This window comes from Nannobrachium achirus (genome assembly GCF_963921795.1).
Source record: "Nannobrachium achirus genome assembly, chromosome: 8".
Lineage (NCBI taxonomy): Eukaryota > Metazoa > Chordata > Actinopteri > Myctophiformes > Myctophidae > Nannobrachium > Nannobrachium achirus.
The window spans coordinates 28196195-28219209 of NC_137817.1; the positions used below are offsets into that span (position 1 = coordinate 28196195).

Below are 23015 nucleotides of genomic sequence, written 5' to 3' on the forward strand. Positions count from 1 at the left end.
TCCTAATCCGATGAGGAATCAAATCTATGCCATGTAACTGAGTTTCTCACACTGGGTAACAGACTGTGGCACTGTTTGATTAACTGTCACAATGTGCAACAATACACACACTATGAGTGAATGATGGGAGAATGTTGCTAATGAAGAACAGCAATACTGTAATTGTTCTCATTACAAGTGTGATATTTATGCTTTATTTGAATAATTCAGCACAAACATTTCAGAGCTATTGACAAACCGATGTCAACAGATGCAACTTGGGGATTAACATTGTCAACATGGGGAAGATTAATGACAATAAATTAATACAACTATTTTCATTATGCAAAACTGAGTGATAGACGCAATGTATCTTCTATTTGATTTGATAAGCCCATCAGGTATTTCTTGGTTTTCATAAACTATCTGCCCATCAGGTATTTCTTGGTGTTTCTCTCAGGCCTGAGGAGGATGATGAAGCACTTTGGAGCAAAGATGCAGACCAGCAGACCATAACTAGAGGCCAGGATGGCAAATATCTCAACAGCGACCGTGTACTTCCCTGGAGAACTAACATAGGCAGGGACAAAGGCCACCCACACAGCACAGAAGATCAGCATGCTGAATGTGATGAGTTTGGCCTCGTTGAAGTTGTCAGGGAGTTTTCTGGCCAGGAAGGCCAACAGGAGGCAGAGACAAGCCAGCAGGCCAATGTAACCCAGAACCAGAGAGAAACCCACCACAGAGCCCACTGCACACTCAAGGACAATTTTGGGCCCCCGGTTTTCTTGGACACCTCTCTCTACAGGTCGTGGCGGGGCCAGACCGAGCCACAGGGCACAGATCAACACCTGGAATATAATATTAAATAGTACAGTAAATGTATGATTATAATAATATCCTCTATAATAGATTACACAACAATTCTGCAAGTAGGGAAGGCACATGTTACCTGTACCAAAGTGCAGATGGATATACCAAGCCTCTGCTGGGCTGGGCCAAAGTAGCGCATCAAATTCTCTCCAGGCAGGGTAGAACGGAAGGCCACCAGGACCACCACAGTGCGACTGAGCAGGCAGGAGATACACATTACGAAGCTGATACCAAACAGGGTATGTCTTAGCATACAGGACCAGGCCACTGGCTGGCCAATGAACGCCAGAGCACACAAGAAACACAGCTTGAGGGATAGCAGGAGCATGAAGCTCACCTCAGAGTTGTTGGCTCGGACCTTAGACAAGAGAAGAGAAGGATTTAGCCATATGAGCCCTATTCTGGGCATGACATAGGAAAACAGCACACCTTGTAGATCAGCTATGTCTGCTACATGACCATGATACTGGATAGTAATAGTATCATGGTCAAGTAGAAGAAATATAGGAGGGAGTAGAGGGAAGTGATCCAGGAGTCCTGATTTGGTGTCGGCTAGTCTGCACTCTCAGATTTTTCAGATTCAGATTCACTTTATTTGTCACTTAGATGCACCAAGCAAGGTACATACATGTGAAAAACGTACGCTCGGAAGCTCCAATACAATAATAAAAACATGCATAAAAACATAAAAGATAAAAGACCTACACTAAAAATACATAATTTTAAAGGGTGTTATTATAGACTATTTGGTTGCAATCGTATTAGTGGTTAGATATGTTGGTCTGATGAATGTGGAAAATCAAAAACCTTAGTGACAGAAACTAGACAGCTCAGAAATATGATACTGAAAAGGGCATTAGCTATGGATAGCCTACATCTTACCAATGGTGTGTGTCTGTAAAGGAAAAAGATGGAAATTGCAACGGATGTCAGAATTGCCCCGGCAACAGAGATGATGGAGAGGATGATGCCCATGGTATCATTGTAGGAGAGGAAATCAATCTTCTGGGGAATACAAGCAGTATGATCTGGGTTGGACCAGAACCGCTCAGGACACTGAATACACTCTTGAGACCCTACAAAGGAGAGAGCAGTATAAGTGACAGCGAGAATGATTCTCCCATGTCGTTTGCATTTACAGTACAACATAAATTATCTCTCTACGGTACCTGTTCCATTACTGATCTCTCCCTTGGTGCAGGGCAGGCAGTCAAAGCAACACACTGGTCTCCCTTTCTGCACAGCTTTCCGGGTACCTGGTGGACAGGCACTGCTGCACACAGACACTGGAATCTGAATAGAAAATATATACTGATTTCTGCAATCCACATTATTTAACATTTCAGAAATAATGCACATTCAATGGATACAACACACACCTCGTGTCTTCCGCCCCCTCCCCACACCACTCTGTCCATGTCAATATGAAATGTGCCATCTGTTCCCTCAGATGACACAAAATGGCCAACATGGGCAAATTGCACAGTTCCCGCAGCAGTCACATGCCAGTTAAGGATATCGAAGGAAGCAGGCGGATCTCCATTTTGATCAAAGAATATTTGTTCTCCAATATGTGTGGTAAAGTTGACTTGTCTTAGGTAGTGGTAAATCTGAGAGATACACAGGTTGTTCCATATCATTTCTGAAAGTAAAGCATTATAGCTTAATTTAATTTAAGAGGGATTAATTGTTTATTTAAAATAAGCATAAATATTTGATAACAGACAACCTCTGCAGGCTGTGGGCTTTTGACATCAGGACACTGTCCATTGAGGAAGGGACCCTTGCCTGGTTGACAGGCCAACATGTCATGTATGGCATAAGCAATAGCATACACCGCCTTATAGACATTATAGGAGGCTCGCAGCTGGGAAACGTCTGTGTACAGACTTTCTCCCACTCCTGGTGATTCAAGAAAACACAGAGACAAATGAACAACACACAGATCAGGCTTGGGACAGAAATCAACCACTGGAACTAAATTATGCATGTTCATCTGTGCTGATTACCTATGAACTCTGAACCCGAACAATATTTCAGGCGTGATATTCCAACCCTTAAGGAGCACCCAAACAGATCTTCCCAAAGTTCCTTCATTAGAGGGTTAGTGTCAGATGAATTCAGATCGGGATTTAGACGAGTGAGAAAGGGCCCAAGACCAGCGATGTCAGCCTTCCGCAGAGCAAATCCGAGGGTCCCAGCCATAGAAGGAAGGTAATGAGGGGCAGACACGGGAGGAAAGGTGATCCAAGCATCATTAGCAATCCACTGCTTATCTGTTATGTTTCGATTCACCACTTCTTGGAGCAAAGCCTGAGGGTTATATTATATTATTAAGTGTATGATGTACAGTATTTCGGTATTTATGTACTGAGCAGTGTTAGTTTAGATAATCTTTGTACTGTACATACTGTATATAGATTACAAAAACGTCTTCAGGAACTAACTTACCTTTGCTTCAAGATCTATGACAAATGTCACCACAACTCTGGCAGATGATCTTTGTATGGTGTCAACAATTTTTTGGATTATTCTTTTTGGGTAACCCTTGAGTTGATAAACAAAGAAATAATGTGAGGGAGAAATGGGATGGTAAAATGAGAGGAATATAAAAGAAGGCAGGGGCGTCACAAGGGGGGGTGAAGTGGGACTGAGTTACTGGGGCCCGGAGGGGCCTTAATTACTTTAGCTATTGAAATATAGCAGATCTACAAGCTCACAGCGCGGCACTGAGTGCCGCGCTGCGAGCTTGTGTATTTTTGAAAAGCTGTGAAAATGTGTGCAAAATCGATGTATTTTTTAAGCGAACATTTGTAACTTAAATTATGCTTCTGGGGGGTCCCTGGAACTAATTATTTTGAGATGGGGGTCCGTTGTCCTTCACATGGAAAAGTTTGAGCACCACTGACATAGAAACATAGGTTTTTCAAAAAACCTTAGAAGGATTTGAAATATTCAAAGACTTGCACAAATTTTCAACATGTTTCAAAAAGCACAAAATAACAAGTCCCTAGTCTAAATGGGTCAAACCCCCTCCCCCTATGAAGAACATTCATGGGGGCCCGCAGTGAATCCTTGTACCCGGGGCCCAGAATTTGGTGCGACACCCCTGAAAGAAGGCGTGGCGACAGAACAAGAAGCCTTACTTGGGGAATGACTTCATGGTAGGCAACACACACTTCAGTTCCCTTGAGTTCCTCTAAGAGCATCTGAATCCCAAATCTCCCAAAGTCATTATCCGCTGAAACCAGCCCCAACCAGGTCCATCCCAACATGCGCACCAGCTTGGCCATGGCCCGTGCCTGTTCAGCATCGCTAGGCGTTGTACGAAAGAAATAAGGGTACTTCTGAATGTCACTCAAGCAAACACAGGAGGCTAAGTAGCTTACCTGAGACAAATTGGACAGAGACAAGAGTGGATGTGGAGATGATTAAAGATCGGTATAAATACTTCAAATATAAATGACAGTATGAAATGATAGATGACTGATTATAACATGACTGCTTACTGTACCATTGGTATATCAAACACCCCAAGTGTGTCTGCTACCACAATAGTGGCTGAGGAGCGTGGATCACCGACAATGACTGGCACTCTAGGGCCAGATCCACATTCAGTACCTGCCATAGAATCTTCCTCTCCAGTCACCATTGACAGGGCTGCCCCCAAGGTGGTGCTCTCTGCCAGGCAGGTGTCAGCTGCTAGGTAGCCCAGAGTGATATTTGGCATGAGGCCAGGATTACTATTAATCTCTTCCACTGCAAATATCAAAGTCTGAAGCCAACGGTATGCTCGCTGGTTGAAGCTACAGACAAGTGAGAGAGAAAGCAGAGAGAGACTCATTTGGTAATCGAAAATTAGAGGGTTACACGTCTCCATTCCGACATGTCTCCTTTCCGACATCTAACCCTATCCCTAACCCTAACCCTAACCTCTATGTACAGGTAAGTGTTGCCACTCCGACAATAAGAAGTCACTGTCGGAATGGAGACATGTCGGAATGGAGAGCACCCCCCAAATTAGAGGACGAGGGAGAGCATGCATTCCAAATGCTGATAATACAAATAAATGAGTAAAATTACCAAAACATGACTTGAGATCTGCCCCAAAACTAAATCTGCACATCAAACACAATGCTATTGTTTTCTTCAGGGAAATATTCCATTCTGCAAACAGCTTACCCTTTACAGGAAGCATTCACAATCTCCCTCCTAAATTCCAGCTCTGGCTGAGGAGCCTCCATATGAACAGGGAACAGGCCCCCGATCACGATGTCACCTGCTTGATAAACACTACCTGAGACTGACTTTCCCATCAGCTGGCAGGTCTCCTCTCCATTCAGCCCCTGAACCCATCCACAGAACAAGCAGAGCAGCCACAGCCAAACATACACACACATCGCTTTGGGAGATTGGAGCGCTGCCAGGGAGAGACAAGCAAAGAGAAGTATAATCACAGACAACTGTAATTAGTCGAGGCATGAAACCCGAGAGCCACACAGAGTTATGTGAGAACGCCAACAACACAGACAAAACCTATTGTAAAGTAATCATAATAACAGCTATTCTCAGTCAGTTCAACATAAGTTAAACATAACTAATTATGAGAGATGCAATTTACAAAATATGTAAACAATTTTACATAATACGGAATTAACCTGTGAGAACTTAACTCCAAACCCCCAAGCCGAATGGATGCTTATTTTGAGCATCAGATACAGTAGGTGTTGCAGCAAGACATTCCCTACCACACCATAGACAGAAAGAAGTTACTGATATATATATAGAAAAGGTTGCCTCTAGCAAAAAAAAAAAAAAAAAGAGAAAAAAAAAACACAAAGGGAGGGGTTGGGTTCTAGCTGAGGGAGTGGAGGAAAATCACTTAGTTATTAGTGTTCGGAGAGTAATTTGAAATTACCATATACTGTAATGGAGAAAAACCCAAGTGCACTGATCTAGATCACCTCTGACAGCGGTTTCAAAACAGATGATGTAATTGTTTTTAACTCAACTTTAGTTTTGTACTTGAATCTATCAGCAAGTGTGTTGATAACAATCTATCTATCTATAAATGCGACAAATCTCTGTCTGTTTGTTTGTTTGTAATCCGCGTATCTCGAGAACCGTTCGTCCCACCGGCTTCAGATTCGGCACGCGCGTTCCCCGCCGCCGCGCCCGCGCGGAGTGCAGTGCCGGGCCTCGACCCGACCCGACTCGCGGTTTTCCGAAACCGGCGCGAAACGTTCGGAATCTCCTTTGTTGACATCAGGCTGTTCCGGAGGAAATCGGCGCAAGCGATGAGTCATTGTGACATCACTTCATAAAAGGCTCTGACATCACGTACGCCACATGAGTCAACACAAAATCTCTGTGAATGTGTATGTATGTATGTAATCCGCGTATCTCGAGAACCCTTCTTCCCACCGGCACGCGCGTTCTCCAGATATGGGCATAAAGTCTGACATCAGAGTTTTCTGCAACCGGTACTGTGTGTGCAGAGATCTTCATATATGGGCATAAGTGGACAAAGACAAACAGATGGTCAAAACGGGTCCTATGACAGGTATATTGGGGTTTGCATTAAAGGGTGGGGCATTCATGGGGTTTGCATTAAAGGGTGGGGCATTCATTCCCTATTTCAAATTCGGCACGTGCGTTCCCCACCGCAGCAGGTAGTGCAGTGCTCGGCCTCGACCCGACCCGACCCGATACACGATTTTCTGGAACCAGCACGAAAGGTTCGGATTCTGATGTCTGACATCAGGATTTTCCGGAACTGGCACTGTGTCTGCATAGATCTCCATATATGGGCATAAAATGGATGCAGACAGACAAATACAGATATCTCCATATATGGGCATAAATGGACACAGGCAAACAGATGGTCAAAGATCTCCATATATGGGCATAAAGTGGACAAAGACAGACAGATACAGATATCTCCATATATGGGCATAAATGGACACAGGCAAACAGATGGTCAAAACGGGTCCTATGACAACAGGTATAATGGGGTTTGCATTAAGTTTGTCTCCTCCTCCATCTGTTTGTCTGTGTCCCTTTATTCCCATTATGGAGATCTCTGTATCTGTCTGTGCCACCGACTGTGTTGCAGACACAGTGCCGGTTCCCCCTTTAATGCAAACCCCATTATACCTGTTGTCATAGGACCCGTTTTGACCATCTGTTTGAAAAAGCGACAGAAATCTCATATATGGGCATAAAATGGACGCAGATAAACAGATATCTCCATATATGGCATATATGGGCATACAATGGATGCAGAATCACAAAGATCTCCATATACGGGCATAAAAGGGACACAGACAGACAGATACAGAGATCTCCATATATGGGCATAAAATGGACGCAGATAGACAGATATCTCCATATATGGGCATATATGGGCATAAAATGGACCCAGAACTATAACTGCAGTGATCTCCATATATGGACATAAAATGGACACCGACAGACAGACAGATACAGATATCTCCATATATGGGCATAAATGGACACAGGCAGACAAATGGTCAAAACGGGTCCTATGAAAACAGGTATAATGGGGTTTGCATTAAAGGGCGGGGCATTCATTCCCTATTTACATTGTTCCGAGTTGGCCAGGTCGCCGACTAGACGCTGGGCCGCCCGAAGGGCGGCCCAGCTTCTAGTATACTATAATTTTGCGAATGTCTGTCTGAGTGAGTGAGTGTCTGTCTGTCTGTCTGTCTGTCTGTCTGTCTGTCTGTCTGTCTGTCTGTCTGTCTGTCTGTCTGTCTGTCTGTCTGTCTGTCACAGCGTTTCTCCTCAGTGGCTGGAGCAATTGATCTGAAATCGCATCACCATTAGCATATGAACACACCTGACATAACTGTGAAGCCCGTTTGTCACTTTCACAAATCATATGCTGTATATTAGCATTTTTATGGTGTAACTACTATCTATTCTGCATCTAGCATGAGGCATATCTATTCTGCATCTAGCATGGGGCAACATGTTTAACCAGCTCTGTGTGTGTGTGTGTGTGTGTGTGTGTGTGTGTGTGTGTGTGTGTGTGTGTGTGTGTGTGTGTGTGTGTGTGTGTGTGTGTATGTGTGTGTGGGGGGGGGGCCTTTGAACGGGTAAGGACAAGTTATTCTAGTTTTTTGGAAGAAATCCATCTCAGGAACTGTCTTGCATGTCTCCATATCAAGCGCTCCTGTCTTTGCAGTGTCTGATCAAGGCAGAGATAACCTGAAAGAAAGTTGCTTGATGTTTAAGAGACACAATAACCACAGTGTTCAATTAAATTGAAGGTGTACGCATAAATACTTAATTATAATAACAAATGTAATGTTATCCAGGTCAAATTTAATGAATTTGCATCCTTCAATGTGGAGAACTGTATGTATGTTTGTGTTTGCTGTTGAACTGGAAATAGGATTAATATATTAGAGAGGTCTGTTATTAAAGATGTCAGAGAGATTTGAGAGAGGGGGGAAGAGAACTGTCATTTTCAGTAGCAGGCCCTGTCATTTTAGCAGCAACAGCTTATCAAATACTAAGAGATCAGTAGAGAGCAAATCTCTGCCAGGAGGCATGCCCTACCTCCCTTAATCTTTTGCTCTGTCTGGGTAAAATGATGACAATGTATTGGGGCTTTGCATGAGTCCTATGAAAAGGCACAGGGCAACAAGGTAAGGGAAATGATAAAAGATCATCACGAGTCACACTTGCAAATGAATTACGTTCTTGTTCATTCTATATCTGGGAATGCCCATATTTGGTAATGCCCATATATGGGCATGTTCTGACATCACATTGTTGACTATCACACTCTGACATCACTCCATATATGGAGATCCATGTACTGTATATGGAGATATGCTGTGAGAGCCCAGTTATTCGTTATGTGAAAGTCCTATGACGTCTATGACATCTGACATCTTCCATTTATGCCCATACATGGAGATTTCTGTCTGTAGAACCAGCCACACAAATATGGGCTGTCTTGGCAATCTGTCTTGGCCATATATAGATTATGTTAGTGTGGTATGTGGCCGATGTGGTCCGATATACATCACTGGCCAGATGGCCAAGAATTGGTGTGACCTCGCCCTTTACTGCGAGGTCACATGTCGCTCTGAGGCATCTTACTAGTATATATACTTCAGCTCAGGATTAACCACACCATTTATTTAGATTAATCATACAACCATTGCAATGATATTTACCATTTATGCAATGACATTGCGTTTAGTTTGGCGGTGTAGCTCTGCTGTGATATAACAGATTATTTGCTCGAACATGAGACATAATCTGATATCACAAACCCCCCAGAGCAAAGCATGATATACAGATTACATGCACATAACATTGAACCTTCAGTTGCATGATTTATGATATCACATATCATAATCCATATAACACAGTACAATCCGTAAACAACAATACATATTAACATATGTAACTACATTTCACAGGGAGGAGGCCGGGGAGGTGGAGGGATTTTACGCGTGCATGCGTGTGCGCGTGCATGCGTGTGCGTGTATGTGTGTGTGACGCAACAGCACCACTTGCTCACCAGCGGTATTGCAGGCTGCATACCCACAAACATGCATACCCACCCATACGCATACACACACGCTCACGCTGAGGACACTGTGTAGGACCGCTCAAAAATAAACCTTTTTTGATCCCTCAGGTGTTAACTACAGCAATAGCAGTGAATCAGAAGACAGTAAGAGTCGAGTCAAGAACTAAATAAAATAAAATAAAATAAATTAGTTAGAGCATCTAGCATAAGACCTTCAGTGGTTCTCTAAATGAGAGAACAGACAGGGGACATTCCTGATTAGGAGGACATGTTCTCTGCCCTGATATAGGCTAGTAAAACATGCACTTGGTGTGTAAATTATGCTTGTCCTGAGACTAAATCGAATAGTCTCTTGTGATTGTAAAACAATACGTTTAAAGAACGACTTCACTATCTTCTTCATATAATTGGTCCTCACTAATGTTCATGATAAAATATCTACTCGGTCTGTCTCTTAGGAGGGCTGTGGGCAGTTTAGAAACCCGTCTTCCAGTGACATCATCAATGGGGAATACAAGCTAATATAGAAACGTAAGCTTTCTATTCCTGAAAAGTCACAATGAAGAGTTGCAAAAACAAATCTGCCTAACAATGTTGTCACTGGTAGACAGGTCTTTGAAGAGACACAGACAGAGGGCGTATACCTGCAGGGTTATGGCTGAGTCACGGTGACACATGAGCGTGACGCCAGATTTACGCCGACCGGTCCTCCCTCAAAAAATGTCAATATAGGATATAAAACATACTGGGCCAGAAGCATGCTCAAGATTGGTGCTGATTGGTCCAGCAGTTTGCCTCAGACAAACACACCAACAGATGAACCCATTTGTACAGAGCTTGCCTCCTACTGTACATAGCCAAACACTTTAGAAAACTAGTGTGGTTGCAATAGGCAACCAGACCATTGTTCTTGTTAATTTTTATTTTACCTATCGTAAACCTTTTCTCTTTAAACTTTTATTTAAACTAAAGTAAACCTTTTTTCTGTTAACGTTTTTTACCTTTACCTTTTCTGTAACCCCCAAAGTCCATTGAGTTCAGTGGATATTTCCTGTAACATTTTCTGTAAACCCATATCCGTAAAAGTGCATTGAGTTCAATTGACTTTTTCTGTCCCTTTTTTGATTGGACAATATAATGTCCAATCAGACATGATTGGTCAAGCTTCAGATCAACAGCAGCTGGACCATCCATATAATAAATACTGTATTTGTTTGATAAATACATATACTGTCCGTATTTCTCAAATTAATGAAATATATTATATGTAGTGATTGATGCATTCATTCATTCATTGACTCATTCATTGACTGATTGATTTTATTTGGTGATAAAGATAAAAACAAAATAAAGCCATAAGGCTTATTTCCATTGTGGTCATCTATAAACTAAGGCTGGGACTTTAACTGATTAATTGCGATTAATTAATTACAGAAAATTAACGCGATTAAAAAAATTAACGCATTTTAATCGCACTTAGTTTTTGCACCACAGAACCTTCAGTTTCGGCCATACCGATCATAGCGATGCACCAACCAAGAAGAGACAACAAACGCAAAGGGAGAAGTGCTTGGCCCAGTGGATGCGAAATTTAGATTTAAAAAATGTACTCGTTGATTCACTCGTACAACAAAATGTGTTTTACTTGAAAAAAAGAAAAGCTTCTCAGGTCAAATATCGATGTGCGATTAAAATGCGATTAATTGCGATTAATTATTCACAGAGCCTGTAATTAATTAGATAAAAATGTTTAATCACATCCCAGCCCTACTATAAACACATAAAACAGCCAACGTAATGGCAACAAAAACAGCAAAGATATAACAAAAGAAAATATATAACTATAACTATGTATGTGAACAACAGCTGCACTCTCCTTTTGCCTGCAGTGTCTGCCATTTTTCTCTCGCAAGCGCAATGCATGATGGTAGAGTTTATAGTGCTTGCTTAGTGAACATCAGGTGTTCAGTACTTTTCATGATGCCTTGTGGAGTTCTATTTAATATATGAAATCATTTGTGTGACTTTAACATGTGGGCTTTGGTATTATCTTGCACAATGTTTAATAATGTGTTTATTTACTGATATTATTGCTTTCTAGGAGCCAATGTAAGAAACTAACTTGAAGAAGGTGACTGAAGTGCAATCTAAGGCAAGCCACCTGCTACCTGAAAGGGGCTCCAGCTTGGGATGGGGAACACAAACAACAGCCAATGGGCAAAGAATCACTATAGTTGAAAAGTGTGGCAGAATAGCAATCACTCTGTATTATGTATTCTATTTTTACTGATTCAGTAGCTACATTCTGGCAAGCTGTACTGTAGCCTAAATAACCAGGCTTATTAACAATGGACACTAACACACACACACACGAACGCGCGCACCCACACGCACGCACGCACGCACGCACGCACACACACACACACACACACACACACACACACACACACACACACTTTTGTTAATGAATTCATGGCTGAAAGGCCTGCCAGACCTTTTGCTTTCAAGTCAAAAACCTGTCTGATATGACATCAAATAAACTCTTAACTTGGCTTGACGAAAATAAATCCAAGGTACTTAAGATGAAAGACAGGGGTAGACTCTAAACAGTCTCATGAAAAGAAAAATACGCACTCACAGAATACATTTCAGAGCTTTTAATATACCGCAACAGCAGTCATCAAAATGAATGTGTTTGGGGGCCTTCATTGATAGTACAGTAGGTTGACAGGAAACAGGGAGAGAGATGGGGAGTGACATGCAGCAAAGGTAATCGGGATCAGGACTCAAACCCACAACGCGCTGTCAGGCATCAGAGCCTATATGCGCCGGGACCACTAGGCCAGCAGGCACCTCTACTGTATTTAACCACTTAATCTTAAACGCTCTATTCTTAGTAATAGACCGGAGTTGCAACTGTATTTGGACCACTTTTTCTGCATACACAAAATCTCTTTGGAAAAAGGGCCGTTCTAAGCTCACGTGTCTTGTCTTGTCTTGTCTTGTCTTGTCTTGTCTTGTCTTGTCTTGTCTTGTCTTGTCGTGACGCGTCGTGAACTTGTAGATCTGCTATTTTCAGCGAATAATCCCTCCAGAATAAGGTTGAGTTCAAGTGGTTAAAAGATGCAGTGTTATTTTGATTATATTGCTGCAGTGTTGAACATGTTAGATCATTTAAAGTAAATGCATACAGTATACTGTAATGAATGAATCTTATATTTTATTTGAAGTATTTTGGTGCCATTCGTTAGACATGCAGGTATTTCTTGGTTTTCTTGAACTATCTGCCCATTAGCTACGTATGTGCCCATCAGGTAAATTTCTTGGTATTGATAGCTATCTGCCCATCAGGTATTTCTTGGTGTTTCTCTCAGGCCTCAGGAGGATGATGAAGCACTTTGGAGCAAAGATGCAGACCAGCAGACCATAACTAGAGGCCAGAATGGCAAATATCTCAACAGCGACCGTGTACTTCCCTGGAGAACTAACATAGGCAGGGACAAAGGCCACCCACACAGCACAGAAGATCAGCATGCTGAATGTGATGAGTTTGGCCTCGTTGAAGTTGTCAGGGAGTTTTCTGGCCAGGAAGGCCAACAGGAGGCAGAGACAAGCCAGCAGGCCAATGTAACCCAGAACCAGAGAGAAACCCACCACAGAGCCCACTGCACACTCAAGGACAATTTTTGGTCCTTGATTTTCTCGGATGCCCCTCTCTGTAGGCTGTGGTGGAGCCAAGCTGAGCCAGAGGATACAGATCAGCACCTGGAATATAAGGGGATATAAATACTGTATATGTGGTGGGTCGGAGACCACATACAGTGTGATAGTCGCAGCCCCAGCCTGAAGCCTCAAAAGTCTAGTATCTGCTCTCATTCCATAGGGATGTCCCTTTGGAGTGATGGTTAAGATATTGGACTATCACGCGGGAGACCTGGGTTTGAAACCGGGTGGGGAAGTTCGGATCACCTCCGTTACATATATACTGTGTATATATATATATAATATATACAAATAAATGAAAAATTTAACAGCCGCCTTACACATTCAAATTTCCTTCCAATGTGTGAGGGGGCCGTGATTTTTCCATACATTTTTCTCATTTATTAAGTGTGCCTGCCATGCAATGGCAAAACACTTATTGTTCTCGCTCATACTTATGTCAGACAGACATGCGGACAGACGAAAACTTCGGCACGCTACTAGTGCCGCACCATTTACGCCACCCGCGCAATATATACATCAAAACGTGCGGCTCGGTCGGGAATGGTGTGCTATTACCTTTCGTTCCGATCCGCCTTACCATGGCGACGTAATCGGCAAAAAACGACGCTTAATTGTCCCCATTGACTTATAATGGGACAATGCAAGAAATCCCATTCAAGTATTTTTCTCTCGCAAAGCATAGAAGCTACAGTTTCAAACCTCGGAGAGGAGATTCATAATGATTTTAAGAATGTATCGAAAAATAATTACATCACTCGGCCTCATGGTGGCGCTATAACGGCCCACTTTACGTTTTGGCCCGTAACTCTTGAACCGTAGATCGGAAAATTAAAATTCTTTTTTCTCTGGATTCCTTGGGTCCCCATATAGGCCACGGCCATTTGCGCCAGGCTAGATTTTCCGCCATCTTGAATTTTCTCCAAAACACACTTTTTGCTCCTTTTCCTACATATTTTCGTCAAATGTCACAAAAATGGGTACACTTGATCTAGGAACCCACGCAATAAACATAGTCAAGGGATATTTCGATAGCTCATACCGTTCGTTCGTAACGGGCTGCCAAATTTAGCGGGAGGGGCCCGCTTGGCAAAAAATTGCCATAAATCACAAACAAAAGGTCGAGTCAACACTGAATTTCAACCACAGGTCGCGGGTGGCATACTCAACAGATCCCCAAAAGCATTTCCACTTCGACCCGTAGGGGGCGTCACAAACGCGCAAAACGTAACCGTTTCGTGACAGAATGCGTTTTTCAGGTGGAACGACCCTCTCAAAACTTAACACAGACAACTTGGTGGATTGCCTCACCGTCCAAACTCGCACATTTAGCGAGCTGCAGGCACACTTGTAAAAATTGACTCTGTCAATTCTAGTTTTTTATATATTTTGTTAATGTTTATTTTATTGGAAGTGAAATATTTTAAGTGGGAAAATGGAGGACATCATTATGATTAAAGCACTAAGCTAATGGAGCCGTTTACAGATATTCAGCTACCATTAAGACACCTAAGGGCAAAAAGCGACCTTGCCCTATAAGGGCAAGGTCGCACCATCTGTCTTGGCCTTATATGGAATTTGTCGTCTGACATCATACATACAATCCCTTTTATGCCCATATATGGAGATCCCTTTTATGCCCATATATGGAGATCCCTGCTCTGAGTATCTGACATCACTGTGACGTCACATATGATGTCACAGTGATGTGTCAGGGGAACCACAGTGTCAGGTGTTATAGACAGAGATAATGTCAAGCTGTGACCGTTCGTATACTAAACTGCGACCCACGGTCGCAATCAACGAACTCTCCTGCACTATGAAAAGCACGTGTTACCTGTACCAAAGTGCAGATGGATATACCAAGCCTCTGCTGGGCTGGGCCAAAGTAGCGCATCAAATTCTCTCCAGGCAGGGTAGAACGGAAGGCCACCAGGACCACCACAGTGCGACTGAGCAGGCAGGAGATGCACAAGACGAAGCTGATACCAAACAGGGTATGTCTTAGCATACAGGACCAGGCCACTGGCTGTCCAATGAACGCCAGAGCACACAAGAAACACAGCTTGAGGGATAGCAGGAGCATGAAGCTCACCTCAGAGTTGTTGGCTCGGACCTTAGACAAGAGAAGAGAGAAATTTCAAAATAACATGGCAGGGGTATGCAGCTGCCATACCCTGGGTCCAGGGGGGGGAATAAAAGTTACTTTTAAATATAAATCCATGAATGTCTCTTTGTCTATCTGTTCTGGTTGTTATGTTGTTAAATTACAGTAAAATAACTACAAATGCAGAATTTAACAAAATGGTAACTTTAACAAGGTATTATAATTATATTCTCCACACTTGTATTCTCCCCATCTTGACAAGATGGTATATTCCCAGGTTCCGCAGGTCAGCTGCACAGGTGCAATGCATTATTGTTAATTGTGGCACGTTTACCAACATGTTAAGTTTAGCTGCACTTGAAAAACCATTCCAGGCTGCCATATCTAGCCCAAGAAACCGTAGAAACCTGTGTAAAAAACTGACAAATCTCAGCATGTATGCATGTAGATCTGCTATTTTCACAATAGAACCGTGTTATCTAAAATGTAATACCTCTTTTCCATGAGGACTCCCATCTTTGCCATAACCTAGCTTTTGCTGAACTGACGCCACTGCATGCTGCAGGAATAGTGTTAAAGGGTTCTTCTTCATCTTTCGTGTATCATCGTCCTTGATGATTGGTTGGCAACATTTTATTTCACAAGATTACTTAGGGGAGGCCATGAGGTGGCTGTCGTCTTCTCCCCCTTGCTGACGCCGGCATGGTTTTAACCACTCAACCTTCCGCATGAAGAGCATAATGCACTAACCACTACACGAATGTCGCGCCCTAAAGGGTTCTATAGAATTGATGGTTTTATCCAAATGCTCTCATGTTGCTAGGAGACATGCCAAAACCCTGGCATTAAAGGGGGTGTACAGTAAGTCACTGTGCAAAAAAGCTCAAGATTTCAATCATTACTAACCTCAAAACAGTTTTAAAAAGCAAAAATGTAAAAAAACATTGCAGATCTACAATCTCACAATGCATCTCATTTGTGAGAATTGCAAAAATGTAAGTACTCCATTAAAAGTACATGATTCAATAACACACTGACACTGACACAAATTGACAAAATGATCTACTGCAGGGGTCTTCAACAGGGGGTCCGGGACCCCTATAGGGGGTCCTCAGAATTACTACAGGGGGGCCGCCAAATCTTTGTGTGATAGGATCATTCTTTTAAATGAACGACTTGAACCCTCACATCCCTATTCTGATGAGAACTTTGGCCGAAAATATCTTTGTTGTAGAGGTAAAAAAAAGAGCAGACCAAGTACCGAGTGATACAAAGTATCGACAATTTAAGTGGTTAAATGTCTGGGAAAAAAACACATTAAGATGAATCCAACATAGACTGACGAGAGTGCTGTCAAACAAGTCTATGAATCTATCTATGAAATCGATGAAAGTCTGCAACACAGTTTTATACAACATGTAGAGGGGGTCCCTTCATCTCTCTCTCTCTCTCTCAGCTAAGGGGTCCTTGGCCTGAAAACGTTGAAGACCCCTTATCTACTGTATGCATTTAATGTACATCTTACCAGCGGTGTGTGCCTGTAATGGAAGAAGGTAGTAAAGGCAGCAGCTGTCAGCACTGCCCCAGCAGCAGAGATGATGGAGAGGATGATGCCCATGGTATCATTGTAGGAGAGGAAATCAATCTGCTGGGGAATACAAGCAGTATGATCTGGGTTGGACCAGAACCGCTCAGGACATCGAATACACTCTAGAGACCCTAAAAGCAAGGCTTATTATTAGCATGAGAAAATAGATATACTTCAACAATAATTCTAACTAAATGTAATCATTCAAGCTCATAGTACAAACTGTGAAATTACCTAATTATCTACTCTATTCAGCAGTATAATGATCTCTCCAAGGTACCTGTTCCATTACTGATCTCTCCCTTGGTGCAGGGCAGGCAATCAAAGCAACACACTGGTCTTCCTTTCTGCACAGCTTTCCGGGTACCTGGTGGACAGGCACTGCTGCACACAGACACTGGAATCTGAATAGAAAAAGTAGGCAGGCAGGTGAAACACAACATTTATGCAATCAACCATGTTTAACATTTTAGAAGTTATGCAATTTACAACACTCGCGTGTACACACACACACACACACACACAGACACACACACACACACACACACACACACACACACACACACACACGCATGCACGCGCACACACACACACACACACACACACACACACACACACACACACACACACACACACACACCCACACACACACACACACACACACACACACACACACACCTCGTGTCTTCCGCCCCCTCCCCACACCACTCTGTCCATGTCAATATGAAATGTTCCCTCAGATGACACAAAATGGCCAACGTGGGCAAATTGCACAGTTCCCTCAGCAGTCACATGCCAGTTAAGGATATCGAAGGAAGCAGGCGGATCTCCATTTTCATCAAAAAAGATATGCTCTCCAACATGTGTGGTAAAGTTTACTTGTTTTAGGTAATAGTACATCTGAGAGAAAAAAGTATTAGATAACATTATTGCTCAATTATTTGAGGTGGATAATTAAAAAGAGAAATAACACATAATTGATAACAGATAACCTCTGTAGGCTGAAGGCTTTTGACATCAGGACACTGTCCATTGAGGAAGGGACCCTTGCCTGGTTGACAGGCCAACATGTCATGTATGGCATAAGCAATAGCATACACCGCCTTATAGACATTATATGTAGTTCGAAGCTGTGACACATCTGTATACACGCTCTCTCCCACTTCTGATGATAAGACAACATAAAGAGAAATTAAAAGTATCTGGAATAGAACTGGAACTAAAATAATAATATTATAAAATAATCAAAGCTATTTCTAATTAACAAATAATTCGACATTTGCCATTTACCTATGACCTCCAAACCTGAACAATATTTCCCTGATGAGCTTTCTCTCTGGCCAATTCTTAGAGAGCACCCAAACAGATCTTCCCAAAGTTCTTTCATGAAGGGGTCACTGTTATCTGAACCAGGATTAAGCTGAGCGAGAAAGGGTCCAAGACCAGGGATGTCAGCCCTCTGCAGAGCAAATCCGAGGGTCCCGGCCATAGAAGGAAGGTAATGGGGAACAGAGACTGGAGCATAGGTGAGCCAAGCATCATTAGCAATCCACTGCTTATCTGTTATATTTCGATGCACCACTTCCTCCAGCAAAACCTGACATAACACAACATAACAAGACAACATGTGGGTGTTCAGGTCAGGTCTTCAGTTTGTATATATTTTCATATTAGATCAGTCAGTCATCAATACAATAATGTTAGTGTTGAAGGTTTTAGAAATCAAATGACCTTAGAATCAAAACTTATCATAAATGTCACCACAACTCTGGCAGTGGATTTCTGAATGGTGTCAACAATCCTTTGGATTATCTTCTTTGGGTAGCCCTTGAAAAAAGCATGAAAAGTGAGAGAGAAAAAAGTCACACCCATTGTAAAGTGAGCGGTGCTATTTGTGAGTTAATTTCATGAAGCGTCCCGCAAAGCTTAATTGGCCAATGTGACCCTGGCAATACCTACAAACAGACACCAATTAATTGACCAATGACATCCCAGACAGACATGGGGAAAACAGACAAAGCCAGGTGTACGTATGAGTGGTTAGCACCGCTCAAAAATCATTGAGCAACAGACAGTGATGAAGGATTAGACAGAAAATGAGAAGAGTAGATACAGAATACAGTAGCAATATATAGAAAGAAGCATTACTTGGGGTATGACTTCATGGTAGGCAACACACACTTCAGTTCCCCTGAGTTCCTCTAGAAGCATCTGAATCCCAAATCTCCCAAAGTCATCGTCCGCAGACACCAGCCCCAACCAGGTCCATCCCAACATGCGCACCAGCTTGGCCATGGCCCGTGCCTGTTCAGCATCACTGGGCATTGTGCGAAAGAAAAATGGGTACTTATGAATGTCGCTCAAGCAAACGCAGGAGGCAAAGTAGCTTACCTAAGATACATTGGAGGAGGACAAGAGTGGATGAGGAGATGATTAGATCATTATAAATACTTTAAAAAAAATAACTAACAGTATAAAATGATAAGTGACCGATTGTAACATGACTGCTTACCATTGGTATGTCAAACACCCCAAGTGTGTCTGCTACCACAATAGATGCTGATGACCTTGCATCACCGACAATGACTGGCACTCTAGGGCCAGATCCACATTCAGTACCTGCCAAAGAATCTTCCTCTCCAGTCACCATTGACAGGGCTGCCCCCAAGGTGGTTCTCTCTGCCAGGCAGGTGTCAGCTGCTAGGTAGCCCAGAGTGATATTTGGCATGAGGCCAGGATTACTGTTAATCTCTTCCACTGCAAAGATCATGGCCTGGAGCCAACGGTATTGTTGCTGCTTGAAACTGTGTCCGAGATATTAGACATGGACAGTTACAGAAGACGTGTATGTTAGGTACAGTATTTAGACATGGACAGTTACAGAAGACGTGTATGTTAGGTACAGTGAAAGACAGATACATTTAGGAAAAAGTAATACATTGAGGAACGTGTACATAATACTGATGCAATTGTATTTTCCTTCTCCTTACTTTCTCACAGTGGAAGTTGTTAAAAATGATCTCTCCTCCAGACTATACACTATTGTTTTCCGTCATATGGAGAAATTCTCAATACATTTATTGGTAAATGTAAGCATTTTCATTCTGCAAACAACTTACCTTGTACAGGAAGCATTCCTATTCTTCTTCTTGAACTCCAGCTCTGGCTGAGGAGCCTCCATATGAACAGGGAACAGGCCCCCGATCACGATGTCACCTGCTTGATAAACACTACCTGAGATTGACTTTGCCATCAGCTGGCAGGTCTCCTCTCCATTCAGCCCCTGAATCCAGAACAAGCAGAGCAGCCACAACCAGGCAGACACACACATCACTTTGGGAGATAACACAAAATAAATAATAAGTAATAGTAATATAATAATAATAATAATTTACAACAGAGTAGGACGTAGTATTAACTATAGCATTGCACAACTATTGATTGTTAAAATGAAGCCCGGATGGTTTCGTATTAAAAGAAATTGAAACTAACTAAGATGTGTGTGCCAGTTGCCACATATAGGGAAGGTGGCGATATTATTCTGATATAAAGAAAATGTTGCTTAAAAAAAAAGAACACTCACCAGGGAGGGTGTTCAGCTTTTCGTGTGGGGAGTGGAGAAAATTAGTTTGTTATTGCGGAAATGGAATACTGTAATTTCAGGTTGACAGTAATAGAGAAAAGCCCATGTGCACTAATTTAGATCATAGCTAAGGGACATGCGTTTCAAAACAGCTGACGCAATTGTATTTTCATTCTCCTTACTTTCTTACAGTAACTTAGTAATTATCTCTCTTACGGTATAATATTGTTTGCTATCGCATGGAGAAATTCTTAATACATTTATTGTCTTGGGCTGACCAATAGACTCAGCAGAGAAAGCATAGAAAAGAGTTTGAGGATGAGAAATTCAACCAAATAATTTATGACCACAAGCATTTAGGTGCTTAAGTAAGATATGATATGATAAGACAAGACAAGACAAGACAAGACAAGACAAGACAAGACAAGACAAGACAAGATAAAGCTCCCAGGGAAAAAATGAATATAAAATACTCTGAAATCGCAAAAAAACATATCCCAATTCCCAAACATGTTGCATGTCAGTGTTTGTAGACCATGTTGATTCAATCATATCGTTTTTGAGCGGTGCTAACTGCTCCTATAGACCGCTTTTTTACCAAAACTATGATGTCACAAATGATGATGACATGAGTTCGCTAGACCAATGAAACACTTCGATTCTGTTGATCTGTCCATGATGTCATAGTCACAGAGGCAATCGATTGGTTCACCCTGATTTAGAACGCGTTTAGGCCGCGTAAAATACGTCATAACGCGTTTAGGCCGCGTAAAATACGTCATAACGCGTTTAGGCCGCGTAAAATACGTCATAAAAAATTATTGAGCGATGCTAACCTTGAATTTCAAAATTATATTAGATGAATATCACTTATAAGCCATAAAATAACCACACTTTTAGACAGACTGTGGAAAATCTTACAGGTTATAAATGATAGGCAGCTAACAAGTTTAAAATACAAATGAACAGACTTTGAAAAACTAAAATATTCATCTTCTGGCCTCTTCTCGCCTCTCTGGAGGCCTCTCTGGAGGTCAATAAGGTCACTTATCATTACACTATGACACTCTTACAAGCTACAATCCGTAGCTTGGTCAACTAACTGATGAGAAATGACAATAAAGACTTATATAGTCTGAGCAGACCTCTAGACTGACATCATACACAACAAAAAGAATATTGCCATGCATGCCTATCAACACTGATTTGCGCAGAAATTAGTTTGCACCGCTCATTTCGCACGGGTGCGATTTTTACATTACTCACGGTATTCTAATGGAGGGATAAGAAACGTAGAATCAAGCATCTATACTGGAGCAATTGGTGGCAAACCTAAACCAGAATGTTTAGCTACATATTCTCACAAACACCTCTCACAAACATAGCCACCACGTCGAACAAACGTGAAAATTTACAACTGTCCACATTTTAAACATGCCACTCTTTGAACCGCATTTATTTCAATTTAACAACATCTCGCCTCACGCAGAGCAGCCAGTCCTGACATAGTATTCTGAACATTCTGGCCAGTGCTGAAACGTCAAAATTTTCTAAAAAAAATCTTTTTTCTCAAAAAATTTTTTTTTCTCAAAAAAAGATTTACCCATATTTGGCCATTACACACACCACACTGCCGCAACATGGCGGTGAAGGCCGCACAGCGGCCTGAACTCTAGACTTCGGGCCGCAAACTTCTAGTTAGTTACAAAAGATTAATGAGATCAAAGAAATATGGTGGACGGGGAATTCTGGATGTTTAGTCGTATTATCTATCATATCATTTATTTATTTTTGTCTTTGGATTGAAGCCCGGCCTCCCAGTCTCAGGGCGGGCACTCTAATCAGAATAATAAACTTTATTTATAAAAGCGCTTTTCGAAAACAATGTTTACAAAGTGCTTTACAGTGCCAAGATAAAAACAAAATATTCATAAACAATGCCTCTGAGCTGCTATTCTGTGCGTGTGAATTATACTTTAGGCCTACTTCAAGGACAGGGGCAACTTTGTGTCTATAGGTAATTTACACATGTGAGGGATAAGAAACGTAGAATCAAGCATCTATACTGGAGCAATTGGTGGCAAACCTAAACCAGAATGTTTAGCTACATATTCTCACAAACACCTCTCACAAACATAGCCACCACGTCGAACAAACGTGAAAATTTACAACTGTCCACATTTTAAACATGCCACTCTTTGAACCGCATTTATTTCAATTTAACAACATCTCGCCTCACGCAGAGCAGCCAGTCCTGACATAGTATTCTGAACATTCTGGCCAGTGCTGAAACGTCAAAATGATCATCAGGGTATCAAGTTACAGAGGGAGGGAGGGGGAGGGAGGGGGGAGAGGAGCTGAGCAGAGTAGAGTATCGAATTACAACAGAGGGGTGTGTGTGTGTGTGTGTGTGTGTGTGTGTGTGTGCGTGCGTGCGTGCGTGCGTGCGTGCGCGCGCGTGTGTGTGCGCAAGCGTTTTGTTTTCCCCAAAAAAAAATTATCAATTTTTTTTTTCAAAAAAATGTTTTTTTTTCTCAAAAAACTTTTTTTTTCTCAAAAAAATCTTTTTTCTCAAAAAATCTTTTTT

The 23015-nt window shown here is 42.0% G+C and overlaps 2 protein-coding genes across 2 annotated transcripts; both read right to left on the minus strand.

Annotated features, from left to right (window-relative positions):
- Positions 1-401: 401 nt before the first annotated feature.
- Positions 402-10104, minus strand: LOC308290028 (extracellular calcium-sensing receptor-like; the record flags this gene model as incomplete). The annotated part of the gene is made up of 11 exons (XM_080731805.1): positions 402-830; positions 932-1210; positions 1735-1928; positions 2022-2145; positions 2232-2462; positions 2582-2754; positions 3012-3165; positions 3999-4241; positions 4367-4658; positions 5035-5198; positions 10072-10104. The coding sequence occupies 11 exons, from the start codon at positions 10102-10104 to the stop codon at positions 402-404; spliced, it is 2316 nt and encodes a 771-aa protein (XP_080587931.1).
- A 2659-nt stretch (positions 10105-12763) lies between these two features.
- Positions 12764-20176, minus strand: LOC308290029 (extracellular calcium-sensing receptor-like; the record flags this gene model as incomplete). The annotated part of the gene is made up of 11 exons (XM_080731806.1): positions 12764-13192; positions 14988-15266; positions 16783-16976; positions 17126-17249; positions 17524-17745; positions 17838-18010; positions 18136-18442; positions 18577-18672; positions 18994-19236; positions 19358-19649; positions 19965-20176. 11 exons carry the CDS (start codon positions 20174-20176, stop codon positions 12764-12766), a joined length of 2571 nt encoding a protein of 856 aa, XP_080587932.1.
- Positions 20177-23015: the final 2839 nt, after the last annotated feature.